A 27304-nucleotide genomic window follows, 5' to 3' on the forward strand; every position below is an offset into this window, starting at 1 on the left:
TTTGTTTTCATTGTTTGTGGGAAGAACAATAAATGTGTAGTGTACAATGAATGGACATACTGTGTTCTAACAGAAATTTTATAAACAGCAACAATGCTTTTGGTCACCACTAGATGCATAATCATGTTCTTCTAAATGCAGACTACTGCGCTTGGATTAAGATGCTGTTGATGTTGCAACTTGTAGAGGTTTGGAATAGGGAAGTTACAGGGTTTTTTTGACAGTTTATAGTTGTGAGAAGCTAAGCCTAAACCTGATCTTGCTTCTGTGTATCAGCAGTGACACTCTTCATTTTTTTTTTCTTTTTAACTTTTAAGAAATTAATCCAGCCACTCTTATTGCCCTGTGCTAAGGCTTGCAGCAGAAAAATGCCATTTTTTCCAAATGACATCTGTTTAATAAGCAATTCATTTGCCTTCCTAATGTGTTGCCACTTGTTATTACTGAAGACTTGAATTTTTCCACTTTATGAACATACATTTTCCATATTTAAAAAGAAAATAAACTCTGCAAGTGTTTTCCTTCCTTCATTTATTGGAAAGTAGAAAATATAGGCATGGTCTGTAGTTCTGAAAATAGAATACCAGATTTCTGGGTAGGAAATAGTTAGGAATATTGATGAGATGATGGATGTTTTGAGAGATTTTCATGTGCATATTTGGAGCCAAGGGCCATCGTGTGGACTTTCTGGTCCTATAAAAATTGGTCTGTTTGCTTTCAGAACACAGCTTTTCTTTCTCTTCTCCAAAAATATTAATCATTAGAGCTCCTTCTCTTCATGATGATGAAAATTCTTACTAAGACAGACAAAAAAAATTAAAAAGTAGAAAAAAAAAAAGTTGCCTTCAGTAAGAAGATAAGTGATGTATTGAAAAGCAGAAGAAGGATGATGATGAAGAGCTAGGACTAGATCTGTGTTTCTACAGTGAGATATAAGGAGGAGATCGGAGCCACCTGCATTTAGGAGGGATGAGAATAGTACAGGGCCAGCAGGTTCCTTGGGGCTCTGACTTCTGCTGTTGGGGAACATGAAGGAGCATGGTTGCCTCTTTCTATGGTCTTCCAGTGTCCTAATGGACTGAGAATAACTCTGCCAATGCCAGCGTGGATTTTCTAATCCTGTTTCTACTGGTTCTACTAGTTGTTTTTCTTCCCTGTCTGATGGGAGGGGAATAGTTTGTAAGATCCACTGTACTTTTGAAAACACAAAGCTATTTCCAGTGCCTCTCTACATGTGCCAGTAAAACATGATGGCTCAGTTGTTTGATCTATAGTCTTTCTGTTTGAATGTTTATCTTCAGCATTTCTTTGAAATGTTGAGTCTTCTTTTCTCTGTAGCTGCCCATTATCACTGCTGCTTATTGCTGGATGTTGCTTTTATTTGTATCTGCTGTTAATTTGTGTAGGTGATAAATGTGCAATTATGTGTGTGTGGGAGAAATAATCTCAAATTTAAATCTGCCAACATGTTTTTTCTGGTGAATTCTGAACCTGGCTGGCCAGAGGGCACATGCTTACCATGTAGGCACGAATCCGTGGGTGATGGTTTCGTCTGCAAAAATTCGCCCTTCTTCTTGAGAGCTGAAGAAACAGGGAGGTTACATTTTTAAAGCATGTAAGTCGTGACTAGAATTTTCTCATCTTGAAAACAAGGTAATGCTCATTTATAGTGTCCAAATGTGAAGTGACTAATAGTAGTGGTTAGTGTTTGCACCTCCAGGCATGCTAACAGAGGTTCAGCCAGAAAGTAGCACAAGGGAGGTAAGTGCTGTAACCAAGCAGGGCACTTTCTTTGTCTTGTTTAATAAAACATATTTGCCTAATACGTTTTTCCAGTACAGGGATGTTGGTTGCATATGCAAAGGGCCATGGTAGCTCAGAAATTCAAGGTTTCATTTTTTTAAAAACTTCCTGATGGCTCCCCTTTCCAAGTGGTAATTGCTTCCAGATGGCATCACCAAAAGCACTTGAGGCTGTGCTTTTTGATGGGGAAACTTCTGCTGTTTTTAAAATGAACCAGGTTCCAGATTGTCTTGGATGCAGCTGCAGCTCTGTTTTGAGTTGTAAGGCCTCTCCTGTAAGCCTGGGAAGGTGCTTCTTGGATAGTTGCAAGGACTCGACAGTCGGCTCCTCTGTGTTGGATGTATGGAGCTGGTGGTAAGTTACCAGCTTCATTTTCTGCCCAGGCAGGGCAGAGACATCAACAGTTCTCCCTCAGTTTATAGTTTTCTTTCTCCTAATAGTCTACCTGAAGGTAGGAACTTTATTGTTTTATTTATTTTATTTCAGGACTCTGATGCTTGTATTTGCTTATAGTGCAGGGGACTATGGTAGGCAGTTCTGGTCAGGCGGGTGGAGAGGGTTTGTGTGGGGCTGATTTGTTTTATTTTTTTTTATCAAGTGTTAATTTACATTGGTGTGTTGAGTCTCTTCCTTCCAATAGTTTGTCTGAGGAATGGAGAAAAGCATAATTTATGAAACTGAAAAATAAATGAACATGACCAACCTCCAAACTCACACCTGTCAGGATGCGTTACTGGATACATACAGAGAACATGCTTAAAAAATAAGAGTGCTCTCCAGATTAAACCCCGCTGTTATATCCCATTGTCCTCGTACTGAGGGTAGTGGTGTGTAGGTTACCTGACTTTGCCCTTGATCAGATAAGTCTGGACCTATCTGAAAGTCTATGAAGACGTAAATATTTCTTCTGGTTGGAAACAAGTTTTCATTTTTTTTGCTTTCAGGCTTCTGTACAATAGCTTGGATTTCTTTTTCCTCCTTTCCCCCCCCCCCCCCCCCCCCCCGCCCCATATCTCCATTCTGTGCATTTAATATATTTTTAAAGTACTGATTTATTAAATATTTCTGGAATGTTCTCTGCATTTTATATAAAACAGTATCAGTGTAAGCATCACTAATTATAAAGCAAATTTAGCTGTTCAAGTGAAAAGTTACAGGATTTTTTTTCTCAGCAGGATAAAATGTAGTGCAGGAAGGGAAAGCAAAGATTTTAAGAGGTACATGATATCAACCTTGTTTCAGTCAAAGAATTTAAGTTTTCTCTGAAGTTTTCCACTGATGTTATTTATGAAAGAAAAAAAGATGGCTGTATGCTTTCGTACAAATTAAAACCCTTTTGGGATTTGTTGCAGTGTGGATTTTGAAATGTGAACTAGTTTCTAACGGATCAAAGCTAATATTCACGCTTGTTTCTGACAGATCTTCTAATGTACTCAAAATGTCAATTTTTGGAAGGTGTTACCCAAGCAGAAAGAAGATACGGTATTTCCCCCAAGGAACTTGTGGTTTACAGCATTATTAGAAAAGTCAGAACTGTTGACTTGAGCTCCGATCATCTATTTGCTTTTACATACTTCAGTTTACACAGTTAAACTTACTAATTTTTTTAACGGTGGATTCTTAACATTAAAATCCCACAGCAACATAAGAACAGACTGATGTGGAGAAATTGTAATTGAATGTGCCCTAGTTGTTTGCGATTTAAGTATCTTGAATATTCTTGATTTATCTAATGGAAAAGTAGGATAAAAATACTTATGTAACAACAGGAGATGATACAGTACTATGCTAGAATAAATAAAAAATGGTAAAAATCTCTTGCAGAAAAGAGTTGCAGTATCAAAGATTGCTGTAAGTCATGACAGGGGAGATTTTAATCCTGTGCTTCTAAACAGTGATCCATCTCAACCAGTGTTTTTATAGTAATTTCCTAAGCACTTTTTCATATTACAGACTAGTCAGATTTGGTCTTCACTGTAACGTGTTTAAAACATTTGGTGGTTATGAATACAGTAGCATGCTAATGTGTCTCAGTTTGGGTCTTGTGAGTTTTTTGGGGGAAGCCTTTTCTTACTGTATACAGAGTGCACAGTTTTGATTACGATTTAATCAGTGCTTAACTGTATGTCAGTGTTTCATACTGAAAGCAGTGTGTATGTGGGGAAAACAATGGATGTGTCTGTCTTTTTTTTCCCTCTCTCCCCCAAATCCATTGACATTCTCCTCTTGCTGTTTCTGTCCCCTGCACACCCTTGACCTCACTGCTGCTCTCATGATTACTGCTGAAATGGGAAGCAAAATGAAACACTTGATGCTGATGGCAGCTGCTCTCAGTGACACCATCTCCTTCAGGAACATCCCCAGTGTCTTCAAACCTGTTCAAGGAGGAAGATGTAAAGAAGGCAGGTTCACTGGGGGCTTAAAGTGGAGAAGAGGTGTCAAAGCCTGCTGTTGAGCTTATACAACAAGGCCTGTTTCAAGGCTACCTATGGAGGCACAACTTTTACCATCTCTTGTGTTTCTGAAATGGGAACAGTAAAATGTGGATGTTTACATGGTTAAATGAAGATCTTTCAAAGCGTTACACAGTCTCTCTGCTACTCTAGACCATCTGGCATGCTTATTTAAGGCACCTCTGTGCTAGCACCAGCAGCTGAACCTGAATGTTAAAGCTGTCCTCACTCAACCTTCACGCCTGACAAGTGGTGCTGATGGGGAGGCAGCATCCTCATCTGCTCCGAGAGATGTGCATGAGAGAAGGTTGAGGGGAAACCACAGCTCTGTGACAGGCAGATGACTTTCCAAGCAGGACAGGTCTTGACTCATTTATTGGCCCAGTCACCCCTCTCAGTTGGGAAACTATTCTTTCTCCCCTCAACAGCGCCGACTTGTCCTGTCCATCGTGCCATGTTATACTTCGGAGTTGTAGTCTTGTTTTCTTTTGTCTTCTCTCCTGCCACTGCCTTAGTGGGTCGGGCACTGTGTTTGCATTGGAGCGATATGCTGGACTTGGGTGGGTTTGCTGAATTTTAGCCTGCAGGGAGGTCTGCTGCAGTCCTTCAAGCTCAGTGTGAGCTGTCATGTAATGCTAATGCTTCCTGGTAAGAGTGTGATTTCAGTCTTTTGTAGATACATTGTCAGTGCAGTAAACTTTAGAACTTTTTCCAGAATTGATGGAGCTGATAGCATTTGGCTGCCTGTACTGCAGGCATTTTTTTCCTTCTTATTATTGATCTTACAGTGAATATTTGGCTTATGAAAATCCTCACATTACTATGATCTGCCTGGTTGTCAGTAATACCTCAAGTTCCTGCTTATTCTTTGTATGCTCACTGCAGTTGCTTGCTTGGCAACGCAGCACTGTTGGCTTAAATGTTCATAGTTAAGCCATTTTAAAGTCATTAGCCACTCTGTGCTTGAGTTGCAACAGTTGTAGTTGCTTTCTCCCAAAAGAATAATCTCAAAAAGGCTAAAAGGCCCATCTAGCATGTTGATACCCTTGCTATGCAGGAAAAATTCTCTCTAGACTCTGAAATTGATTTAGTCTCCAAACAGGGTCTGTCATCAAGGAATTACCCTGTTTCCCCAAAAATAAGACAGGATCTTATATTAATTTTTGCTCCAAATGGTGTGCTGGGGTTTATTTTCAGGGGATGTCTTATTTTTCCATGAACAACAATCTACATTTATTCTTTAACAAAAAAATCAACACTTATTCAAATAAAGTCATGTCATCACATTCTGGAACTTCATCATAACTCTCCAAACCCTGAATTCCATCATGAATTTCTTGTGACTCTGTTTCCTTTAGAACCATTGGCCCAAATTTCTCATGTCTAGCAATAGCACTTTCCTTAAACGCACACCTCTTGTCTTTGTAGCATGCTCGTAGTGCATTGGCAACGCAACTGTTGGGTGTCTGCTTTTCTTGGTGAAGGGTCTATCTGTCTTGCTGCATTCTATTGCTAATTAATTTTACTTTTTTACGTGCATAGCTGCCTGGACACTATTTAAATTGACTTTTTGAATGAACTGTAACTAGAGCTTATTTTTGGAGTAGGGCTTATATTTTGAGCATCCTCAGAAATCCTCAGAAATCATGCTAGGGCTTATTTTTGGGAAAACAGGGTACATAAAAGGTGAAGCTCGCAGAAGGAGCCCTGGGAATACATATGTCTAGGCAAGCAAACTCCTTCGGCACTGCAGAACAGCGTGTGACCATGCAGGGCTGCTCGACTGCTCTGTCAAGGCACAGCAGAGGCTGAGGACACTGTCTCCTCCTTGCCCTGCCATGGCCATGAGAGAAGGAAAAGTAGCAGCATTCACATCCTGTGGAGAAGAGGCAAAAAGGAGGAGAGAGGAATGTGTGCCGTAATTGCTTCCAGATGAATTTCTTTTTTCTAGCGTTCTTTGCTCTTAGCACCCAGGTAGAATGAGCATTTGTATGCGTGAGCACCCTGTTACATGGGGGAAGATGACTTTTTGTTGTATTTAGTTACACATGTTACTTTTGCCATTAGGAAGCTTAAGCAACGTTTTCCTGTGTTATTCCGTGTGTGTGGCAGGGAGAGGTCTGCTCAGGCACACTCTGGCAGTGCCTGTGCTGCTGGAGAAGGGTGTCAGCCTGTTGTTGCCATCATCACTGCTGAAGGTTACCTCTGGTAAGGGATGAAAAAGTTCCTGTGGGTGGTACAGCAGTAACCAGAAGAGGCATGAAGTTCACCCCTGGGGATTTCTGCAACAAATTATTTTTGTAAATAGTTCATAGGTAATAGACTTCTGTAATAATCACTCAGTACAGCAGAACACTTAAAGACATACTTAATTGCATTGTTTAAATGAGGGCGTAGGTGCAGTTTCTTTTTTACATCTGTGTGTTTGTCTTCTGAAAAAGTACAGTCTGTGGTTCAAATATATTCTTAATAGATATCATTACCTTCTCCACCCCTCTTCTGCAGTCGTATCACTGCTTGGCACTTTCAGAAGTTGTCTGGTTAAGCTATTACACTTGTGAAAACTTGTACATTTCTGGAAAGGTCTTGTGTAGACACACACAGAACATTTGTTCCAATTTGTCCAGTTTCAGAGGGGGGTCTCAGTCACTTTGCCATGGATGCAACATTTCTTTTGTCTGTAGCACTTCATAGAATCATAGGATAGTTTGGGTTGGAAGGGGCCTTTAAAGGTCATCTAGTCCAACTTCCCCTGCAATGAGCAGGGACATATTCAACTAAATCAGGTTGCTCAGAGCCCCATCCAGCCTGACCTTCAATGTCTCCAGGGATGGGGCAACTACCACCTCGCTGGGCAACCTGTTCCTGTGTTTCACCATGCTCATTATAAAAAGCTTCTCTGTCATGTCTAGCAAGAATCTCCCCTCCTTTAGTTTAAAACCATTACCCCTTGTCCTATCACAACAGTCACTGCTAAAAAGTGTGTCCCCATCCTTCTTACAGGACCCTTTTAAGTACTGAAAGGCTGCAGTAGGTCTCCCCAGAGTCTTCTCCAGGCTGAACAAACCCAACTCTCTCAGTCTTTCCTCAGAGAGCTGTTCCAGCCCTCTGATCGTTTTTGTGTCCCTGCTCTGACCCCTCTCCAACAGGTCCATGTCTTTCCTGTACTGAGGGCTCCAGAGCTGGACACAGGACTCCATATGGGCTCTCACCAGAGCAGAGTAGAGGGGCAGAATTACCTCCCTTGACCTACTGGCCACAGTTCTTTTGATGCAGCCCAAAGTATGATGGGCACATTGCCGGCTCATGTCCAGTCTTTCATCCACCAGTACCAAGTCCTTCTCTGCAGGGCTGCTCTCAATTCCTTCATCCCCCAGCCTGTATTGATACCAGGGTTGGCCCCATCCCAGGTGCAGGGCCTTGCACTTGGCCTTGTTGAACCTCATGGAGTTCGCACAGGCCCAGTTCTTGAGCTTGTCCAGGTCCCGCCTGGACGGCATCCCAGCCCTCAGGCCCGTCAGCTGCACCACTCAGCTTGGTGTCATTACAAACTTGCTGAGGGTGCACTCCATCCCACTTGCTGTGTGCTAGTAGCAGTCACAGAGTTCTGATGACCTTCTTGTAGTTGAAAATACCCTGAAGAGGACTTAGACCTGAAGTCTGTAGGTAGCAGGGACTTTTATCTCTTTTACTGAGCAGACCCTTGGACTCTGTGCCCATAGAATAAATATGTATGTATGTAATATGGATTTACTGCTGGCAGTAGGATTTCCTGCTCCACAGCACTGGGAGGGGAAAAAAAAACCTCTTATGTTGTATTCTTCCTTGCTTTTGCTTTCTTAAATGAAGGAGTGTCTTAGGGAAAAAATAAACTTACCAAGGAGACAAGAAGTCTTAGTTTAAATGATTTAGCTTAGATATGTGTTTTCTATTACCATTTTAATTAACAATTACTGTAAAGAGAAAGACAGAAGACTCTTGGAACGAGCTCTCTTCTGTATGAAAGCGCGTGTAGGTTTTTCCATTGTAGCAACAAAACAAAGTTGAATTTAAAGCCCTTCTCTGACATACCTTAATGAAACCATCCCTGACACCTTTTTTTAAAAATTATTTTTCTTGAAGGCAGGGATACTTAAAAGCTGAATACTGTAGCATGCTATGAAGAGCAGTATAAGGATAATTCCTTTTTTAGGGCTTAGTTGGGGAGTCTGCATCTCCTTTCAAGGAGGTTACTTGAGCATTATGTCAGGCTTCATACAAAGTAGCCTGAATCTGTTTTTCTAAAGGTGCATGATTTGAAAAAGTCAAATCTCATAATACCACTTGAATTTCGAAGGAGGTGTGTTGAGTATTGACTTCCACATAGTCCAAGTTTGAATGATTGTATTGATACATCTCTTGCAATCCTTAAGAGCAGTAGATGTGAGCTGGTTTGTGACTTGTAGGAAAATGAGGAATTCAGGCTAGAAACAATAGGCTCTTAAGTTTTTCCTGATTAGTTATTATTTGTAGCGTGGAGAACAGCATATGAGGAGATATTGTGTAACAATAACTTCTTCAATCAGTTGCTGGTTTAGCTCTTGAATAGTAATGGTCTGTGTTTTGAGAAACTACTTTGTTCTATTTCTTATTAGAAAGGGAAATTTGGTCCTTATTAATAAGCTAGGACTGTAAAAATCAGGAGGATATTCCCAGATGACAGATTTATGAGATTGAATTGTACACAGCAGACGAGTTTATCTAAAGTAGATAGTATGGGGAGAGGGGAAGAAAGCCTTTGGACTTTGATATGTTACTCCTCTGCTTGGAATCACAAAGGACTGGCCTAAACGTGGCCTTTTTTTTTTCCCCGAGCTGTAGATAGCACAAGCCCTTGGTGTGATTGTGGTTGTGTTTGTGTCGAGTTGCTTTCTTCCTTGTGTGCCTAATTCTCCTGCTGTACAGCAGTAAGCTAGAATTACATTAAACCACGTTGTCCTTGTTTAAAAGTCTGCAGAGCAGGATAGCTACCTGACTTGAACTGTACCATTATCATTGAAGCAGACTAGTTCTTATATATAGACTATGTTTATAGATGGGTGTAGGTACATATGTGTTCTTGATGACTTGTCCTAAAAAAACAGTTTGAACCATAATGCTTGTTTGTTATGGGCAAAGTTTGAATTGCCAGAGGAAAGCTCCAGTTAGGCACGTGATGGACGCGGTTCCAGGCATGTCCCCAGCTGCTTCTGCAGGGGAAATACCCGGCTGCAAGATACAGTGAGTTAATGAAAGGACTGGATGTGTCAAGAGGCTAATCTTGAGGAATTAATGCTTGCTTTCCTTGTTACCTGGTAGATTTCTAGTCTTTTGCATGTCAGTGTCTGCAGTTTTAAATACCTGTAGCTGCTTTTTCCTTTGTTCTTCCATGGAGGTTTTTGTAATGGTCTGGCCTCTTTACAGACATAATTAGGTGGTTACTTTGATTTAATTCCAAAATTTAAATTAAATTTTAAATATAGCATTTAGCTGTAGAGTTAGTAATGCTATTTTTTAAATTTTAGTTTGCCATTCTTATTACCTGACTATACAATTATTTGATGAAACAATATACTACAAAGCTCTGTGTACATCTGTGCAAACTAAATGAAGTTTGAATTTTTTGTCACCATTACAAATTTAGCAAGGCAACTGTTGCTGATTCAGAATACATTTGTAGGGATCTAGTATTTACCACCTTCATCCCACAACAGTTTCTTGCTCATGGCTGCATAATGTGTTTTCTGAACATAATTTCCTTTCGCTTAAATCCTTCTAGAGTCAGTTGCAAATTGCAGATGGTGTCATCCTCCAGAAATCTTAGACAGATTACTTGCAAAGCTTCTGGAGTATAGTTTGATGTAAAGAATTACCTCCAGATGTGGAATAACCCCCTTTTGCAAAGTTTTCCTGAAAGAAGTGCTGCATAATGAAATGGGTAACCAACAAGTCTTTCTTCAAACTTAAAGAACTGGTCAGTGTGCTAGGAAAAGTGGATGTGGATATATTATTGTCTGGGGTTAAAAGAGCTCAGAAGTGCTCCAGTATCAACAGGTTTGAAGTGTGGGTTCCTGTGGATGGAGACCATCTGTAGCAGGAGCAATGTACTCGGGCAATTCCTTATTTGCTGAGATGACTTCTTATATACTGTTTAACTTCTTCTATACTTGGCAGTAAAACTCAGAAAATGGACGAGAAAGACTGATTAGCGGCCTTGAAAATGGGATTTTCTAAGTGTCTGTCAGATGAAAATGAATCATTATCTAGACACAGGGCAGATGAGAAACTTTTTAGGAATAGACATATCAAAGCTAGCGCAGCCTATTGAAACAGTGTTGAGACCTGGGACCAGCTGGGACCAAATGGGCCCAGGCCAGGTGCAAGGGTAGGCAGAACCGGAATGTGCTTTAAGAACTGATAAGTAGAACAAAAATGTTTGCAGGTGCTCCCTGGCTGGGGTAGATTGATGGTACCCAATGTCCTCCCAGTGCCACGTGTGCAGAGGAGGATAAATCTGTAGCTGCTTTGTGTTGGAGGTGTCATGTGTAGCTGTAGGGATGAAGAGTGCAGTGCTCAAGGTTGTGTGGGTCTGTGAGGGCCTGCTGGGGACTGCCATCGCAGCACTGCCCAGGTGAAGGAGCCTTGAGCACTTCAGCAATACCTGGAATATCCAGCAAATGGTCAGAATGCCAATTTGCTGGACACCGTGCGGATGGAATACTGAAGGAGCACGTGATTGCCAAGTGGATTTAGGCCCTAGGTTATCCGATTTCCTTCCTAGAGGGAAAGGGATTGGTCAGTGTCCTCTACTGCATTTTATTAATCCGGGAGGTTTAATGAAAATTTACATCTCTCATTTAATTATATCCTCTTATGTATAATGTAGTGAGTAATCTAGATTAAGATGATAACTTTAAGAGAAATGGAGTTTCAGATTGCAGGAAGCTTGTTAAAAAGTAAAATGCTCTTATGTTTTTTTATGTTTTATGTGTGTGTCCCCCCCCCCCTTTTTTTTCTCTCCATTGGTTTATCATGCGGAACCCAGCAAACAAATGTAATGTCCATGATAGCTAGAAGCGACAAAATGAATGGATGCACTGGCCTTCTTACCAGTGGAATGGAGATGGGTATTTCCAGAATAGGTTAACTGGCTTTGTTAAAGCAGCTATGTTAAAAATAATTCATAGAAATGATTTTTATGTTTATTTAATAAGGTAGTCAGCTGTAAATAACACATGTTTGTAGAACAGAAGACAGCACTGCTGCATTGATAGGAATGCAAGGACCACTTGTATAATCCACATAAGATGAAATGAATGACAACTGAAATGAATGAAATTAAATTGAATGAAATGGCTGACTGCATTGCAGTTTTACTAAGTCTTAACTTTAAATGTAGCTTTTTCCTATCAGTACTAAAACTGAAGTTAGAGAGTCTGGAGCCAGTTACTCTTTTCTCCGCCTTTTGAGTGTCAGCTTACAAAAATATGCATTAGTCTTGTAAGAAAGTCAGCAGTGAAGGCAGTGTGTGCAGCTCTACAAACTGAAAGTTGTTCTTTTGCCAGAATCTGAGTAATGTAAATTTGCATGATGATATTTTCGTGGTAGCCAGGTATATTGCTGTTAGCCTTAAAATAACTGAAAAATCATCACCCATCTTGCTGCACTACCTAATGGAAATTCAGGGCTGTAAGACGAGGGCACGGTCATTTGCTGTTGCAGTTTTCCTCAGCTCAAATGGGGTGTTGGAGACAAATGACTTGTCAAGACAAAATGCACTCACTCCAGTAGAGTTAAAAGCCATCCCAGTCAAAAAGCAAGAACACAAAGGTTAAAGCAGTTGTTTCTGGAAAGGTTAAAGCAGTTGTTTCTGGTTCAGAACCGGAATTGCTGCAGGAAGTTTTGAATAAGTAATAGCAGCAGCAATTATGATTGCATCTTTGGTCCTACTGCTCCAGCAGATATATTTAATCACTTCTGATGTGGTTTCACAGAGTGCCAGACATTAAATTAGTCATTTTATAAATTGCAAAGAAAGAAATGAAAGATTGGAGGTAGCAAGGGGCGTTATTTCTAGCTGACCTGATATGCTTGGGTGTGATTTTGTTTGTTTCTTAAACATAGGTTTTTTTACATCTTTGCTCCCAATTACCAGCTGGTAATAGCTGCTATCCTGCTAATAAAACTTCATGGTAATTTGGCTCTTCAAAATTGCTTCCATTCTACTCTTTAAAGCATTATTAGAGCATCATGTCCATGGCAAAATAACTTGAATGCTGTCAGCTGAAGTACTGTCATCATGTGTGTTTTGTGAATTGAGCTATGCAAATCCAGATCTGTAAAGATTTTTAATCTTTTCTGTGCTTCTTTGTATGAAAAGAGGATGATTTGACCCAGTGCTCAGAATGTGGTAAACAAGAACAGATAACGCTAATAAAGTATGTGGACAGTAGCAAGTGTATCCTAATGATAAAGTGATAATGTAGAAAAATGAACTACCTTGTTTTCTTGTCTTTTACCCTTTCATCTTATCTTTCTCATGGCTACTATTCTGCTTTTTTTTAATGAAGACACCGACATCTGCTTCCTTTCATAATTCACATTGTAGTAAGATGCACAACAATAGTCCAGGATTTCTCTTAAAGATAGGTTGTAAATTCTTTTCAGTATAACTCACTATATTGCTTCCTGGCTAAAGAAAAAATATCTATAGCAATGAGCATAGATGTTGCTAGAGAGGATACACTTAGGAATGCATATTTAGAAATATCAGTCTGTGGCTTTGTTCTACTATGAAGTGTTTTGAACAGATGTTGCCAAGAAAATAGGAATTTTACAGATGTCTAGTGTTGTTTCTAACACTTGAAGATCAAATGCTGTACTTGACTGTATGACTGACAGCTAGGAAATTAAGCATCTGAACTCTGGGCTTCTTTACTGATGTCTCTGGCCTATGGCAGGTTACTTAACTTTTCTGAATCTAAACCTAGAGAGAAATTGTCGTATTAAATCAAAATCAGCCTGACTTCTTCTGTCACCAGTGCTGGATTTTGCTAAATGTTTCAGATAAAGGTGCCAGAGTCCTTGCTTGTGTGTGAAGTGTTCTGTCCGTAACAAGAGGTTTTTAATTGCTTAGAATTGAAAGATGGCCTAAGCGCTAAAGCACTTTTAATATTACTATCTTAATATTTCATAAATAGGTTGTTGTAAGATGTTTTCTTCATTGTAAAAGGAAAATGAACATTTTGACCCTCACTGTCTATGTGAAAGTTACAGACTAAATGTTCATTTAGTTTTCATGGTGTCCTAAAAATGAGAGGATTTTATGCTGCAGGGCACGGTAGTAAGGAACCAAAGGTGTGCAGAGTAAGTAACAAAATCATGTTTAGAACAGTTGAGGCAAGTTTTGCTGGTATGGCCTCTACTACTGTGTTACCTTTATTGCTAAGTTTGTAACTTTGTCTTGGAGTTACCTGTATCCTTAAAGGTAAATTACTGTGAAACATCTGAAATAACTATGACATGGATGGAAGCAAATACCCAATTGAGGGTTTTGTGTGAGATCAGAATTTAACATCTGAACGTCACACAATTTGCAAGAATGGACTATGTCTTATGGTTTCTGACAAACCTGGCTGCACAGGTGGCCAAGAACAGCCTCGGGGACAGGGCATGGCAGATCCATGTGATCCTAAGCTCCTTGGGCAGTTTGGTTTGTTATAAAGGCAGTGGGAACATTGTAATCTGGGTCATTTCCAGTTTTAATCAAAGTTTTTTGCTCCCCCACAGCAAGTAGGAGTCCTGCCAAAGTCAGTTTGGTTTGGTGCGTGGAGATGTGGATAAACAAATGTTTGTCACACTGCCCTCTTGCCCGGTGTGCTGGACCTCCAGCTGAAAAGTCATTTGCTGACAAGAGGTTGGATCTGCTGGTGGTCGCTGCGCTGGGAAGGGAGCGGGGAGGAAGAGCAGAGTTTAATTAACAATGGAAATTTGCAGCAGGGGGGTGTGAAGGGTTGCTTCGTGTCATCCCACATCTTGTGGGATGGAACGCCTAATGCTCCTTGAATTAAACCCTGGTTCGTCACACACAGAAACAGGTTCATTATATGTGTCTCTTTGGCCCTGCGCTGAAGGTGTGTACCTGACGCAGTAACTATTCTTGTTCCTACACAGTCATTTAGTTAATATAGCAAATTTGGGAAGATGAAATAGCCTTTTGTCGAGGTGAATTATAATTTCCTAAATATTTGAGAGTATAATATACATTTTGATAAATGAAGAGTTGAAAGCATACGTGCAATGGATTTTGAAAGCTGAGTCCCTCTGTTGTCTGTTGCCACTAGTCCCCTTGGACAGACTGTGGTCTAGAGCCATGAGCAGAGCCTGCAGACATATGTGCATTTGTACATATGAGAGGGTTCTATGCAGCCACGACAACCCTGACATAACCCTAACACCACATAATGCAAATTGAACACTGTGTTTTTCTCAGAATTTGTTCAATAATTTAGCATTTAGTCATAGAAAAAAAAAAAATCTTACTTGCTCCTTTGTGCTACTTTCTTCCAGAAGATACCAAGTACAAGGTTCTTTTGGAGACTTTGAGATTAGCTGGCTTGTCTTTTTTAGTCTCTCCTTGAGGTACAAGTGTACAATACCCAGTGTTATGTGGTGTTTCACAATACAAAGTTTAGAAAGACTGAAGAGAGAAATGTTCTATTTTAATTATGTGCTAATAGTTTAATTCTGTCCGTCTAGATTTGGCATTGCTGATGAGGAAATTGCTTGGTTAGACGTTTGGTGTCTCCTTAGGACATAAATCTTTTTGTTTCCTCCATCATCATTGCCTTTTTTAACAAGGAAAATATATATCACTGTTTTTTTGTGGACATTGTGTGAAACATGGAGAATCCAGTTCCTCTGCTGTCCCTGGAGGCAGCTTCCACTGTTAAGCAACTAGTTCCTTTCCTGAATTTGCAAGTTTTAAGGTGGCCTTCCTGTCATTTGACTAATAAAGACAGTAATAACTTAAGGAAATTTGTCTTACTCTAATTGTTGAAAATAGAAGGAAATGGGATTCTTAAGACTCTCAAGTATACACTTAGTGATTTCTAAATCCTTCTTCTCTGCCAAAGCTGTTTGATATAGCTGGGAACTGAGACAAAGCTTAGGTCTGGATGAGCAATAAAGAAATGCCACAAAAGCGAGTCTGCTGTGCAAGGACAGATGCTTATACTTTTTTTTTTTTGTCTCTGAATGAATGTATATCTGTTAAAGACAGGTCACTGGTTGGTTGGTTTTTTAATTAGGTATGAGTAGTATCTACCCTGTTTCTCAGAATCCTGTCCATTTCAAGTTGTAATTTTGGACTTAGAGTATGTCAGCAATTGTTATGAATCAGTGAATTGTAATCAAATGTAGCAAGTTTTTGTACTGGGGGACTTGGCATACAAGATGAATACTAGTGGAAATGTATGAAAAACAAATATTTGGAAAAATATGGGGAAAGGCATGTAAATCCCTCTGTGTGAAGCACTTTCAACATTAACCTGAAAAAGTAGTTGTGGCTTGTTTGGTTTTCTGTTCTGATCTTATTTTTTGTGCCATTTGAGAAGATGGACAGATAGTTTTAAGAATATAAAATAAAGCAGAAAATTGCTTAGCAAGGGGGATGAGAGGGTAGTATGCAACAAATTTTTTAAAATACTGTGGGCACGTAGCTCATGAATAAGTGGGGTGTTCTAGTGCCTTTGATTACAGAAGCTATCTTTTACCTTTTTCCTTGCCTTTTTGCCTGTATCTGAACTCCTGTTGTGGTGATTTTGAGCATTTTCATTTCTGTGAGGAGGTGTCCTATAGAGGGGGGATATACTGTCTTGGAGCATTTTCAGGTACTGCGGAGGTATTGCTAGTTTGATTGAGCAGAATACATCAAGTACGATGCTATTTTAGCCTGAATTGAATGTGTACCTGTTCAGTGCCTAAAGACGAATTTTAATATTGTGAAAGCTCTGTAGAGTCCTCTGATTATTTTTTCTAACGCTTACTAATAGCGCTTCTGATGAGGAAGGTGGCACGTGTTACAGATAATGGGCTCATATCCTGTGTGGTTTAAAAACAAACCCGACATAACCACAAACAGCTTTGCAAGCCAAACAAATGCTACTAGTTTTTTTTTTTTCTCTGTTAGAAGTGAGGTATTATGAATGGGTCAGATGATTCCTCCCCTCTTCACAATTGTATGTTTTCTTGTGATAACATGCCATGCATACCGGATCTTGCATTTACAAATCTGAGCTAATGTTTTAAGAATATCGCTAGGGAGGGTCATATGTCTCCATTGATGAAGTCAGCTTCACAGAACTTTTCTATCTATTCCAGAGAGCAGAATTTAACTAATTTTAAGTCTTGGCTCTGGCTTTTAACAAAGGAGAAGACAGCAGAGAAGATCAGCATTTCTTAAAGATAAATAAAAGCAAGATGATGAGATTTTGAGTTTCTTCTTTTTCCACTCTTAAGAAGAAGCGCAAGCAGCTAACAATCAGTAGAAGTTTGATTAGGTATGGGACTCCAGTGTGATCTTTTAGAGGAACTGGGCAAATTCACCTGAAGTTGCCAAATATAATGAAGTGTTGCTTCTTGGCATGAGATTTTATTGTGCTTGAGTCCCACACAGTTTTGATATAGTCTCGATATACATTTTCTGTCATAAAGATGTCCTAATTTGTTTAATATATTGATCTGCTTTTTATTTTTTTTTGCTCTGATTTCCCTTATGATTCTAATAATTCTAGTCCAGACTACAGAACATACTGCAAGTTGTATGAGATTAGACTATGCAAAGAAGTTGTTTTTAATTAATGCAGAAATCATTTTGCTTTTAACAAGTGTATGTTTTCCTTAAAAAGCAGAACAAAACAAAAAACTGACATCTTGTACAACCAACTAGGATTATCTATAACCAATATATTTCAAATAAATTTTCACAGGGATTTGTCAGGTTAAATAGCCTATTTCCACTTTCAGTTCCTGTTCTGGTACTTATTTTCTGCAACACATGCTAATAAAACCAGATGTTTTCCTTGGAAGGAGTTTTCCTTACATTCAAATACTTGTTTAAGTTTGCTTTTACCTATATATCGCTCCTTTTATAAAATGTAGGAGCCTTATTCTTTATCAAGATAAATAAACACACCCCATTAAAGTTAGGGTCCTTATCGGTTTTTCTACCTGAAGTTTGGGCCCTGTGTTTGCTTTTTTGAATTCATTTTGTTGTTATTGCTTGTGTTGTTAGTAAACTTGCATCTAGTCTTTCCTGTGTCTAGCACCATGGTAGATATAGGGGTCATGTGTTTTCCTAGTAAGAAGCAGAGGAGATGAGCAAAAACTAGGATTTCTTGCTTATTTTCCTGCCTGTCTTTAGTCTATTTCAAAGATAGATCCACGTGTTTTATCTCATGCTGCTACTCAGCTTTTATTTCTTAATTTCAAAGAGACTGGAAGAAGCAAATACTGAAACATAAGAAGGAGGACTACAGAAAAGTCAGCTCCTGAAAGCATTGAAGCTGTTTTTGAGCTTGGCTGTTGTGAAGACAGCTCACATCCTGGCCAGTACTGAAAATAGACCAGATTTCAAATCACTTTTGCACATAATCACACCCTGTCTTTACTTTGACGTGTTTATCCTGTTTGTGAGGGATGGTGGAGCTGTTTAGTTTGTAAGGTTTTGAAGTAGGACCTGTTTTTCTAGTTCTTCTGGTAAGTAAAATCTAGCATACTTCTAAAACAACTAAAATAAAAGGCGCCTCTGTCTATTGGTTTATTAATACAGGAAGAAACTTGCTGCCGTCAGTAACAGCAGATAGCTGCTTTGGTTCTTGCTTTTAAGGTGAGATACTGAAAGTTACAAATGGATGCAAGCAAAATGTATTTACCAAGGAAGTGAAATTTCTAAGTGAAGCAAGTTTGAGGATGAGAATACAAATCAGTTACACAATGAAATAGGAGCTGGTACATGTAAAAAGATAACAAAAAAAGTTTGGACTGTTGCAGATGTCACTCATAATCTTCATATTGTAGAGAAGAAACTCTGTATTTTTGGTATATCTGAAGTAACCATTGTATTAGTTCAGTGTTTTGCTGAACGCATTTTTACTATTTCATCTACAATAGTTTCCTACTCAGTGCATAGTGCGATGTTCATTTACAATTATACATTTCCTGTTAGATTTTTATGCATTAGCGACGTGTTCTCAATAACTTAGCGTGTTTGGCATCTACAGTATCAAGAAAATGAGTGGTTAGCCTGATTTGGGGAGAGAAAAAAAATGTAATGCTGCCTTTATTTTTCTGATTTTAGGATCTACGTACAGTGTGCTGTCCATAATGCCTTCTGATTCCGAAAGCAGCAGTTCTTTGAGCAGCATTGGTGAGTAAAGTATTGATCTAACAATTTGATAAGTGTATCTTTCAGGGGCTGGGAGAACACATTTTTAAGGTGCCTTTGGGAAGGGTAAAGGGGTTCAGGTCATAACATCAAAGAAGTCCAACTGCAAGATGTAACTGCATCTTCATGAAGAAAAAGTTATACCCCTTCTGTGTAGTGCAAGTTAAACCTTTTCATAGCTGTATGCAGTTGTTGCCAGTAAAATCTGTTACATTTGGATACGTTAAATTATGTAACTACCCTTCGAGTTACTTGGTAGCTACTGATGTAAAAATGGCAGTGTTAGTTTTCTACAAATCTGCATATAAAATATATATGTAGGCATGCGTATATGTGTGTATATATATGTTTACGTAGATGTGAAAACTAGTTCTTAAAAATAGTACTTAAATAGTACTTAAAAATATTATTAGCCAAGGTCATAGCCTTTTAAACTTCTGGAAGTAACTGCGAGCTTAAACCATTTTTTTCCTGCATCCAGTTAATTGCTTAATTTTCTCTGTAATGTCATTGGGAAAGAAAATATTAAAACACTAGAGGAAAAAGAAATGTGGACAAAAGACCTCTAACAACACGATGATCTTGGAATAGCTGTTTTAGCTATCAGTTTTCCTCCTCTTTGCTTACACAAATACTTTTATTGTGAAATCTATGTACCAGTCACTTGCCTTGGATTGGGAATGTAAGCTCTTGCATGTTTAAAGTTCCAGTGTTGTGTCAGGCATCTGTAGGCTTCCCTGACAGCAGCAGGCAAGCCAGTTGTCTGTTTAAGGATGTGAGCAGGCGTGCGTCGCAGTCGCTGAGCTGAACATTTAACTCCAGCATACAGGAGCAAGATTTTAGCGTTGACTGAACTTTTGGCTGAAAATATAGGAAGCTGTGACATGCTATTTTCATTTTTATTAAGATCACACTTACATGCTATTGTGTGAAGGAAGCATATGATTTAATTTGCTATTAATAAATTTGGGCTTGGAATAGGAAGAAGAAAGTTTCTAAATCTTTAGGACAGCCAGACTTGAGAAACAGAGCCTTTCAAAGAAGGAGGTTCTTTTTAGGTGAAATCCAGTAAGCTTGTGAAATAATAGGAAGAAGTGATGCCCGAGATAGAAGATGAAGGTGGTCCTTTCTAGTACCATGTTCCTGATTTTAAAACGGAATGGTTCACTTAAACCTTTTTTTTTTTTTTCAATTTCTGTAACTTTGCGAATGCACATACTCGATTCTTTGTACATGACCTTTTAGAATCTTGGAAGCAAAGGTAAGTAAACGAACAGCTAGTGTTTGCCATCACAAAGAGAACATTTGTGAGTGAACCACTTGCAAACTTACCTGGCCTCTATTTTCTATTTTGTTAATTTTCTGTGTCATAGTACCTTATGGGATACCTGTTTCTGAACAAACATTTGGAATTTATCACGTTACTTCTGAGACATTAATTGTTCCCATATATGAGTCAGAACTGAATTCTTTACAAACTATGTTTTGTTCATGTTTTAAAATATTGAAGTTCATACTAAATCCTGCTCCATGTATTTTACCTAAAGGGCTGTCCTTGGATGTGTTTTATGCCTTTGGTGTGTGCAGTGGTTAGAGTTGTTAGTAACCTAAAAATCAAGTGACCCACTATTAAACAAAACTTGTGATCTACTATTCCCCATAGTTTTGTTTTATTCAAATGATTAAAGTGAGTTAAGTGTTTAGTACAGTAACAGCCAGGGGAATTATTTGTTTGAATCTGGCATAGACTTGCTTAATAAATATCTTGAGGGTCTTTTCCAACAAAATGTATACTAATAGACATGTTTGCAAGTCACTTCAAAGCTGCAGTCAGATTATTTTAATACTGACTGATTTGTTGAATGACAAGCCATCATAACTGAAACTGTTTGCATGCCAGCTCCCCAAAGGCTTCATATGACTTCTTTGAATGGAATCCCAACAAATACTGAGTTGCTATAGCATTTCAGGAATTTTACATACATCTTCCCCCCCAGTCCCCATCTCACTGGAATGCATTTTCACAGGGGTGGTTTTGTGCTGTGGAAATTAAAAGTTTTACCTGTGAAATGAATACATCAGTGAAAAAAGATAAATAGCTCATGGTTTGGAGACAATGTAAGTTTTGGAATATGTTCAGTTTGACATTGATAGTCAAATGATCACACACCTGCATATAAAGGAATATTTTCATTTCTCCGCTTGCATGTGTCTTCCTCATGGAGCAGAAAAGGGATCTATTTTATTTTTCCTAAGTTCAGAGCATGGGTTTTCATTAATATTTAACAAATTTTTATTTCTGGTTTACCTTGCTTCTGTTTGTCAAGCAGCTCAGAAACATTTGCGTGTTTGACCTTTCAGAAGAACTGAGAAGGGTGTTGGGGCCACTGGTTAAACCCAGATAAAGAAGCAGAGGGTGAATCTTAGCATCTTCTAATTAGCAGAGATAATACGATCTTTCATTTGTACTCTTTGGACTCCACAGTTCATAAAAGTAATAGAAAAGGGTATGTACATGTGCTTCATCTTTTCTTCCCAACCTTAATCACTGTAGCTATTGTTGGAGGTGGTTTCTGCTGCCAGAATTCTTAATTAAATGATCTTTTTCTGAAATATTTCCACGTAAGGCAGAATGTTGTAAAATTGAGGTGATTCACTGTGTTTTACAGCTATCCTGCATTTCAGAGTTAATTTGTGAAGCTGATGTATATAACAATGGGCTTATTTTCCAGAAAAGAACCCTGATCTAAGAACTAAGCTTAAACAGTACTAAGATGAGTGTTCTTAAAAGATAGTTATAAGAGAACATGGGCTCAAGTCAAATATATAAAACATGATGTTAGGATTTGGAATGGAAGAGGGAAGGATGAAAGTCACTGTGTAAATCCGTGATGTGCCTGAGTCTTGGGTATATTTGCAGTTCTGATTCTCCCATTGGAAGAGAAGAGGGCAGCAAGCACAGAGAGCAGTGGCATGGAAGAACAGCGGTGGAGCAGCCTCTGTACAGGGAACAACTGGGTACACTGGCATTCTCTCAGTCTTCACTCATGTCACAGTCCTAATATGAGAGGAAAGCAATGAGCAATGTAAATCAAAGAAGAGTTTAGGGCTAGTCTGTCCTGAGTACTGTGGTGTTATCGAAGCTTTTTTCCTCTTTCCCTGCCTAGATGGACTTGCAGGGCTTGAGGGCTGTAGCAAGGATGAACTTCCAGCCTCATGTGTGTGTGGTAGAATAAACAATTGATAAAGCCAGTTTTCCCACCTGTGTAGCAGCAGGGTAGCAACTTCAGAGAAGAAAATCCTCTTCATAGGTTTATCTGCCTTGATCATAGGTGTATCTGCCTTTTTTAACTTTCATATCTGTATGTAAATAAAACAGAGTGACAGATCATTGCTCTTTACAGGTTTTGCTTGTATGTTTCCTCATCATTCCAAATTGGTTTAGTTGACAGTATTTTCTTTTTATTTTATGCTTCCTTCTTTTTCTTTCCCATGTATTAAGAAAGTTCATGCTGTATATGTAAAATAGGTAGTTTCGATGGGACTAAGGGCAAATATTCACTTCTAATTTTCAAAAGAGGTATGATATAAACAGCTGTAATCCCTGCATCCCACCATTGTTCTCTGGCCCCACCTTCTTCCCCACGAAGGAACAATCCTCATTAAATTGTGATACTCTCTCTGTATTTCCTTTCTCTTTGCTCGCTCTTGGCTAATGACAAATATTTTTGTGTGTAAATAGAAGCATCCGTCATCTGCCCACTCCCTGTGCCTGGCAGACCCTCTGAATGGAGCTACAATCCTGTGTCTTTGACATCAGAATAGTTACTTATGGAGATTCAGTGCCTGGTGTGCCAAGCATGGAACAACAGTGTCACTTAGGAGTTGGATAGAAACCAGTAACACAGCTGTACATTGCAGTCACTGACTAGTCTCCCACTTGACCAGTTGTGATAATTGAGAGGAAAAGAAAAGGCCCCCTTTTTAAAAAAACACTACAACAACAACAGGAAAGAAGTTTGCATACTGCCACACAGTAATATGACATTTATAATTTTAAAGATAAATGCTCACCAGGCACTCTAGTAAATTGCTTAGTCTTGGTCGACTGACTCTAGGTGGTCCAGCTTAAATGGGAGGGTTGGACCAGATTTTTTCTGTATCCCAGCAGATAATTTTCTGGACCTGTAAAGGAAGGTATGGAAGGGGCCTGTGTTGTAAAAGATTATCTGTAGATGATATAATCGCAGTCAAATGTTACCTTATTTATATGATACTTCAGCCTGAAATAATCAAATTTGTTCTCAATGGGAAGTAGTAGCACTTACTACTAGTGTCTCTGCACCTCTTGATCATCTACTCTACTTGCAGTTTCCATCTTTTTTACATACTCTTCCATTCTATGAGAATATACTGAGATCCTAATGAGAGGATTTTTGGAATGGAAAAGGCCTCCTGTCTTTCCACATGTCTGATTTCCTTCTTTCCACAGCCAGATCTCTTTGCATTATTTTGATTACAGTTGTCAATCTTGTATCCTCTTCATTCCACATTGGATACTATCACCTTTAACTTTTAACAGAATGTTATTGTTCCAGCTGTTCAGTTCTTACCAATTTTATTAGTTTTCTTCACTGTTCATATTGCTGTACTACCTTTTCCTATGTGAATTTACATACCAGTCTGTAAGAAACACTGTCATTGGCACAATTTTATGACTTTTTCTTGTAGCAATGAGAGAGTCATATATCTGTCCCCACCAAGCTTGTCCAACTTTGATGTCAACTGACAGTATTTCCTTGCTTAGTGCTTTGTTAGCTTAGCAGCCTGACAGGCTATTTACAGGCAGTTGCAATTCAAGTGACTAAATCTGAGGGCCTTAATTCTTACTCCAAAGCAAATGTTACCCCTCCCATTCGATGATAGTTCCTTCCATACAACGTGCAATCCTTTATCCCCCATTTTCATGATAATAATTTTGACAAGTGTCCTTTTATGTTGTGACTTCAGTTTATTGCTTTACACTTTCTTCAGCTGTAATTGTTTTTACTACTGATAGGAAGTAGTCAGTTGCAGGTGTCATTTATGATATGCCTTCAGTGAAATATAAACACTCATTAGTTGTCTGAAAAAGTAATTGATTTATTCTTCCATGACAGCCTATAGGAAACTCTCGCTGTATTTATTTTCTTAATAACACAACCCCAACTTTTTTTTTTTTTTGTAAAAATACCTCAACTGTTAACACATACTGATAAAGGAACAAGTGACAGCATTACACTTGTGAAAGGCCACAAGTGAATGAGAGAACATACTAGGAACACCAGTGGTACACCACATCAGAATCCTTTTCTGTGCTGCAGTGATTGCCTTCCCTGTTCCACCTCCTCACCAATCAGTCTCTCTATTCAGAAGTAATTTTTCTGTAAAACTTGGCTTCAGTAATTTAATTAAACTAATTTTTATATATTTATTTCATGTGTAATTTTCTTGTCCTTTGATCTGAGTAGTACCTGTTTAGCTTAGTGGAAGTAAGACTTTTAATTTTGGAAATAAACACCCTCTTCCACCAACTTAAAGTAACTTTATTCTCCTTCTATTTAACTCTGTTCATGAATCATGTCAATGTCTATAGGACTGATCCTTAATCTCTTTGCCTAATTTTCAGTGTATTTGTTAATAACACTTTTCTCTTAAGTAATGAGCACTCTGAATAGCTTTAATGTATTATCACTGACTTGTTTGGGATCCATTTGCAGGTAAGTGTGAGTTGCCATGTAGTCATGCACGGTGTTCTCAACTTCTGTCACTTCAGAGGTACCCAAGAATTACTCAGTGGCTCTGATACCCTGTTTTAAACAAAACAACAGTAACAACAAAGTTAAGTGTGCTGATGTATACTGATGCAGTCTTGGAGGATGGGTGTTGGTTTTTGGCTTTTGTTTGGGTTAGGTTTTTTGTTTCTTTGGTTGTGGTTGGTGATGGTGTATGTGTGTTCTTGTTTGTGTTTTTTTGTGGGTTTTTTTATATTTTTTTTCCCCCCTTCCTTTTGTTCTCCCCCCCGCCTTTTTTTTTTTTTTTTTTTTTAATATTTGCTGTAACGCATCAGTTTGAGTTACCTGTTGGTCTCTTAAGGGTTCTGCATGAATATGGCTTGAAAACCACTAATGAATAGCTGATTGCTTCATGGTATTTTGTTTGCTCTAACATCGTCTTAACATTTGGCAGCTCCATGGAGAAATTTCTGAAGATTTGGTTTGTCTATAATGATTTGAATGGAAATACAGTGTATGTGAATACTCATTCACTTCAGACAGCATGTCTGGAACACGGTGTTTTTCACTACTCCTTGAGGCACTTTATCAGTCTGCGTGAAATTCAGGAAATCCTTTGGTATCTGCAGTTTTGTTTTGAGGCCATAAAACAGTACGGTGAGATGATGCTCCCAACTTCTCTGCCAGAGATGATGTGAAGGAATGAGGGCTGGTGGAGTCTCATCCCCTTGGCCAGTGTGCAGTAGTTGTCCCATGTGGGTTCAGACTGGACAACTTTGTCCAGGTTCTGCTTTCAGTGTGTGGTTGTAAGCCTGACAAATGTAGGGTTTGAGCTTTCCCACCAGGGAGCTTCTGAATATTCAAACCCAGAAGCTTTGGCTGTATTTTTATTGGTGATGGTAACAGATTTTACTCTCTATTGTATTTTAGCTCAGCAAAGTTCTTCAATGACTTTATGAATTGACATATCTGGCCTTTTTCCCTCCTCCTTGCTATTTTTGAAAATTAGGCTTTAGACTGTGTTTCATGATGGTCTTTCTAGAACCACTGTTCAGTTCTGATGAAGTTGGAAGTTTGTTTTACATGCCTGGAGGGTTTGTTTAGCTTGTTATATTCTTTATTAAAGCAAATACTGAAGTGGTACCCATTCTTTTGTCTTTGCGTGTTACATGAGCCTCACTGTTTTCAGTACCTGTTAGGTTTTCTGTCAGATGAAACTGGTTCCACAGTTCATTATTTTACCTGTAAGTTCCCTTTCCTCAATGTATTGCTGCTTGTTTTTACTATTTCAAGACCACTTCAGAAGATACATCTGAAGAAATGTATCTAAATGATAACTTCTGACATGTAATCCTGTTCTAGACCTCATAAATTATTGAAAGTAGATATTTTAGCATGCATTTTCCTACAGCTTTTCCTACAGTACACCTAAGTTTTTACTCCCTACCCCTTCCCAAGCTTGGGGAGAAACCCTGTTGGTCATGCTTTGCAATAAATTTTGCAAGTGTTTTCTGTCATGATGTACAAGGCCATAAGAAATAATATTCTGAACAACTTTTTTTTCTGTTTTGAAAGGCATGAAAAAGGCTTGACTGTACAATTAATAGTCTCCTGTGTGCAAACAAGAATTGGCACAAATTTGTAAGAGGAGTTTAAAAAATTATCATAAAATTCAGACATTTGTTAGCTTGTGACAATTGTCTTTTGAAATACAAACTATTATTGTATACTGTGCAAGCAGTAATGAGTTTATTATAATTCAAAATATATTAATGATATTTTTAAAAAGTAGTTGTTTATATATTGGTACCCATTTTTCCACTTCAACATTATATTGATTCAGCATGGCGATACATCTTGGTCAGTTTAACAAGTTTCCCAGCCCTGTTTCTCTTAAAGTGTGCTTTTTTTTTTCTTCAAAAACTGTGCTACCCCCTCTCCAAATATGATTATGAAGCTAACCGAGCAGTGGTTTCTGTGTGGCTGTGTGACCTCTTCAGTCAGTGATGATTAGAGTAATCATCAAGAATTGTATGCAAGATAGGATTGCTTCAGCATCTGTTTTTAATGCTGTTCTTTTATACAATCTGTGATGGAAATCGTACAAAATCTTGCTTTAGGTACGTCAGTGTGTACTCAGGACTTAGTGCATGGACTGCATTATGGGCAAAATGCGTTTTGCCCACAGGTCACATCCCGGCTGTGGGTGGTGACAGGAGCTGGTGGGACACCCCTTACCTGGGGGCTGGCTGGGGAGGTGACTTCTGTACGGCTGGGTTCTCAGAGCCCAAGTGCAGCTCACCTGAAAAATGAGTTGCAAGGCTCATGAATGAGTTGAACTTGGCAGGACACGCAGTAAATACATTTCTACAAATCCAGGTTGTCCGATAAAGCAGGCGAGTTACTGAAAGGTGGCACAATTTGGATAATGGAGATTTAGCCTTTAGGCGTGCACGTTTTAAGACCAGTTTGACTGGGTAAAGCACAGAAAGGAAGTACTGTTGCGTAAAATATGCAGTCAGATGGAAAAAGAACACAAAGCTGGAAGCACAGCTCACTTTCCTCCTACTGCATCAAGATGTCAGATGCAATAAAGAGCTTTTAGCATTCAAATATAAAAGCCCCTTTAAAGGAAATGAAGAGTATTGTTTTTTTTTTTTTTTATGAAAGAGGAATTTATTGAAGTAGTGTTTGTTGTTTGTTTTTTGAGCGTCCACAAATCTGATTTAACATTTATGAAGCCTTTTGTCCAACTATTGAAAATGTAAGGTTGTTAATAAATCAAGCAAAGATGAACTTTTTTGACTTCT

General features: G+C 38.7%; 1 protein-coding gene across 2 annotated transcripts in view; it reads left to right on the top strand.

The window, feature by feature from the left end:
• Window positions 1-27304, top strand: part of DLG5 (discs large MAGUK scaffold protein 5) — a 108524-nt gene that overhangs the window by 22446 nt on the left and 58774 nt on the right. For both annotated transcript variants that reach the window (XM_082052977.1, XM_082052978.1), the window contains exon 2: window positions 18634-18702. In XM_082052977.1, the coding sequence (XP_081909103.1) occupies window positions 18634-18702 (69 nt within the window). The remainder of the gene's footprint in view (window positions 1-18633; window positions 18703-27304) is intronic.

This window comes from Streptopelia decaocto, assembly GCF_964273445.1.
Source record: "Streptopelia decaocto genome assembly, chromosome: 5".
In the NCBI taxonomy this organism is placed as follows: Eukaryota; Metazoa; Chordata; class Aves; order Columbiformes; family Columbidae; genus Streptopelia; species Streptopelia decaocto.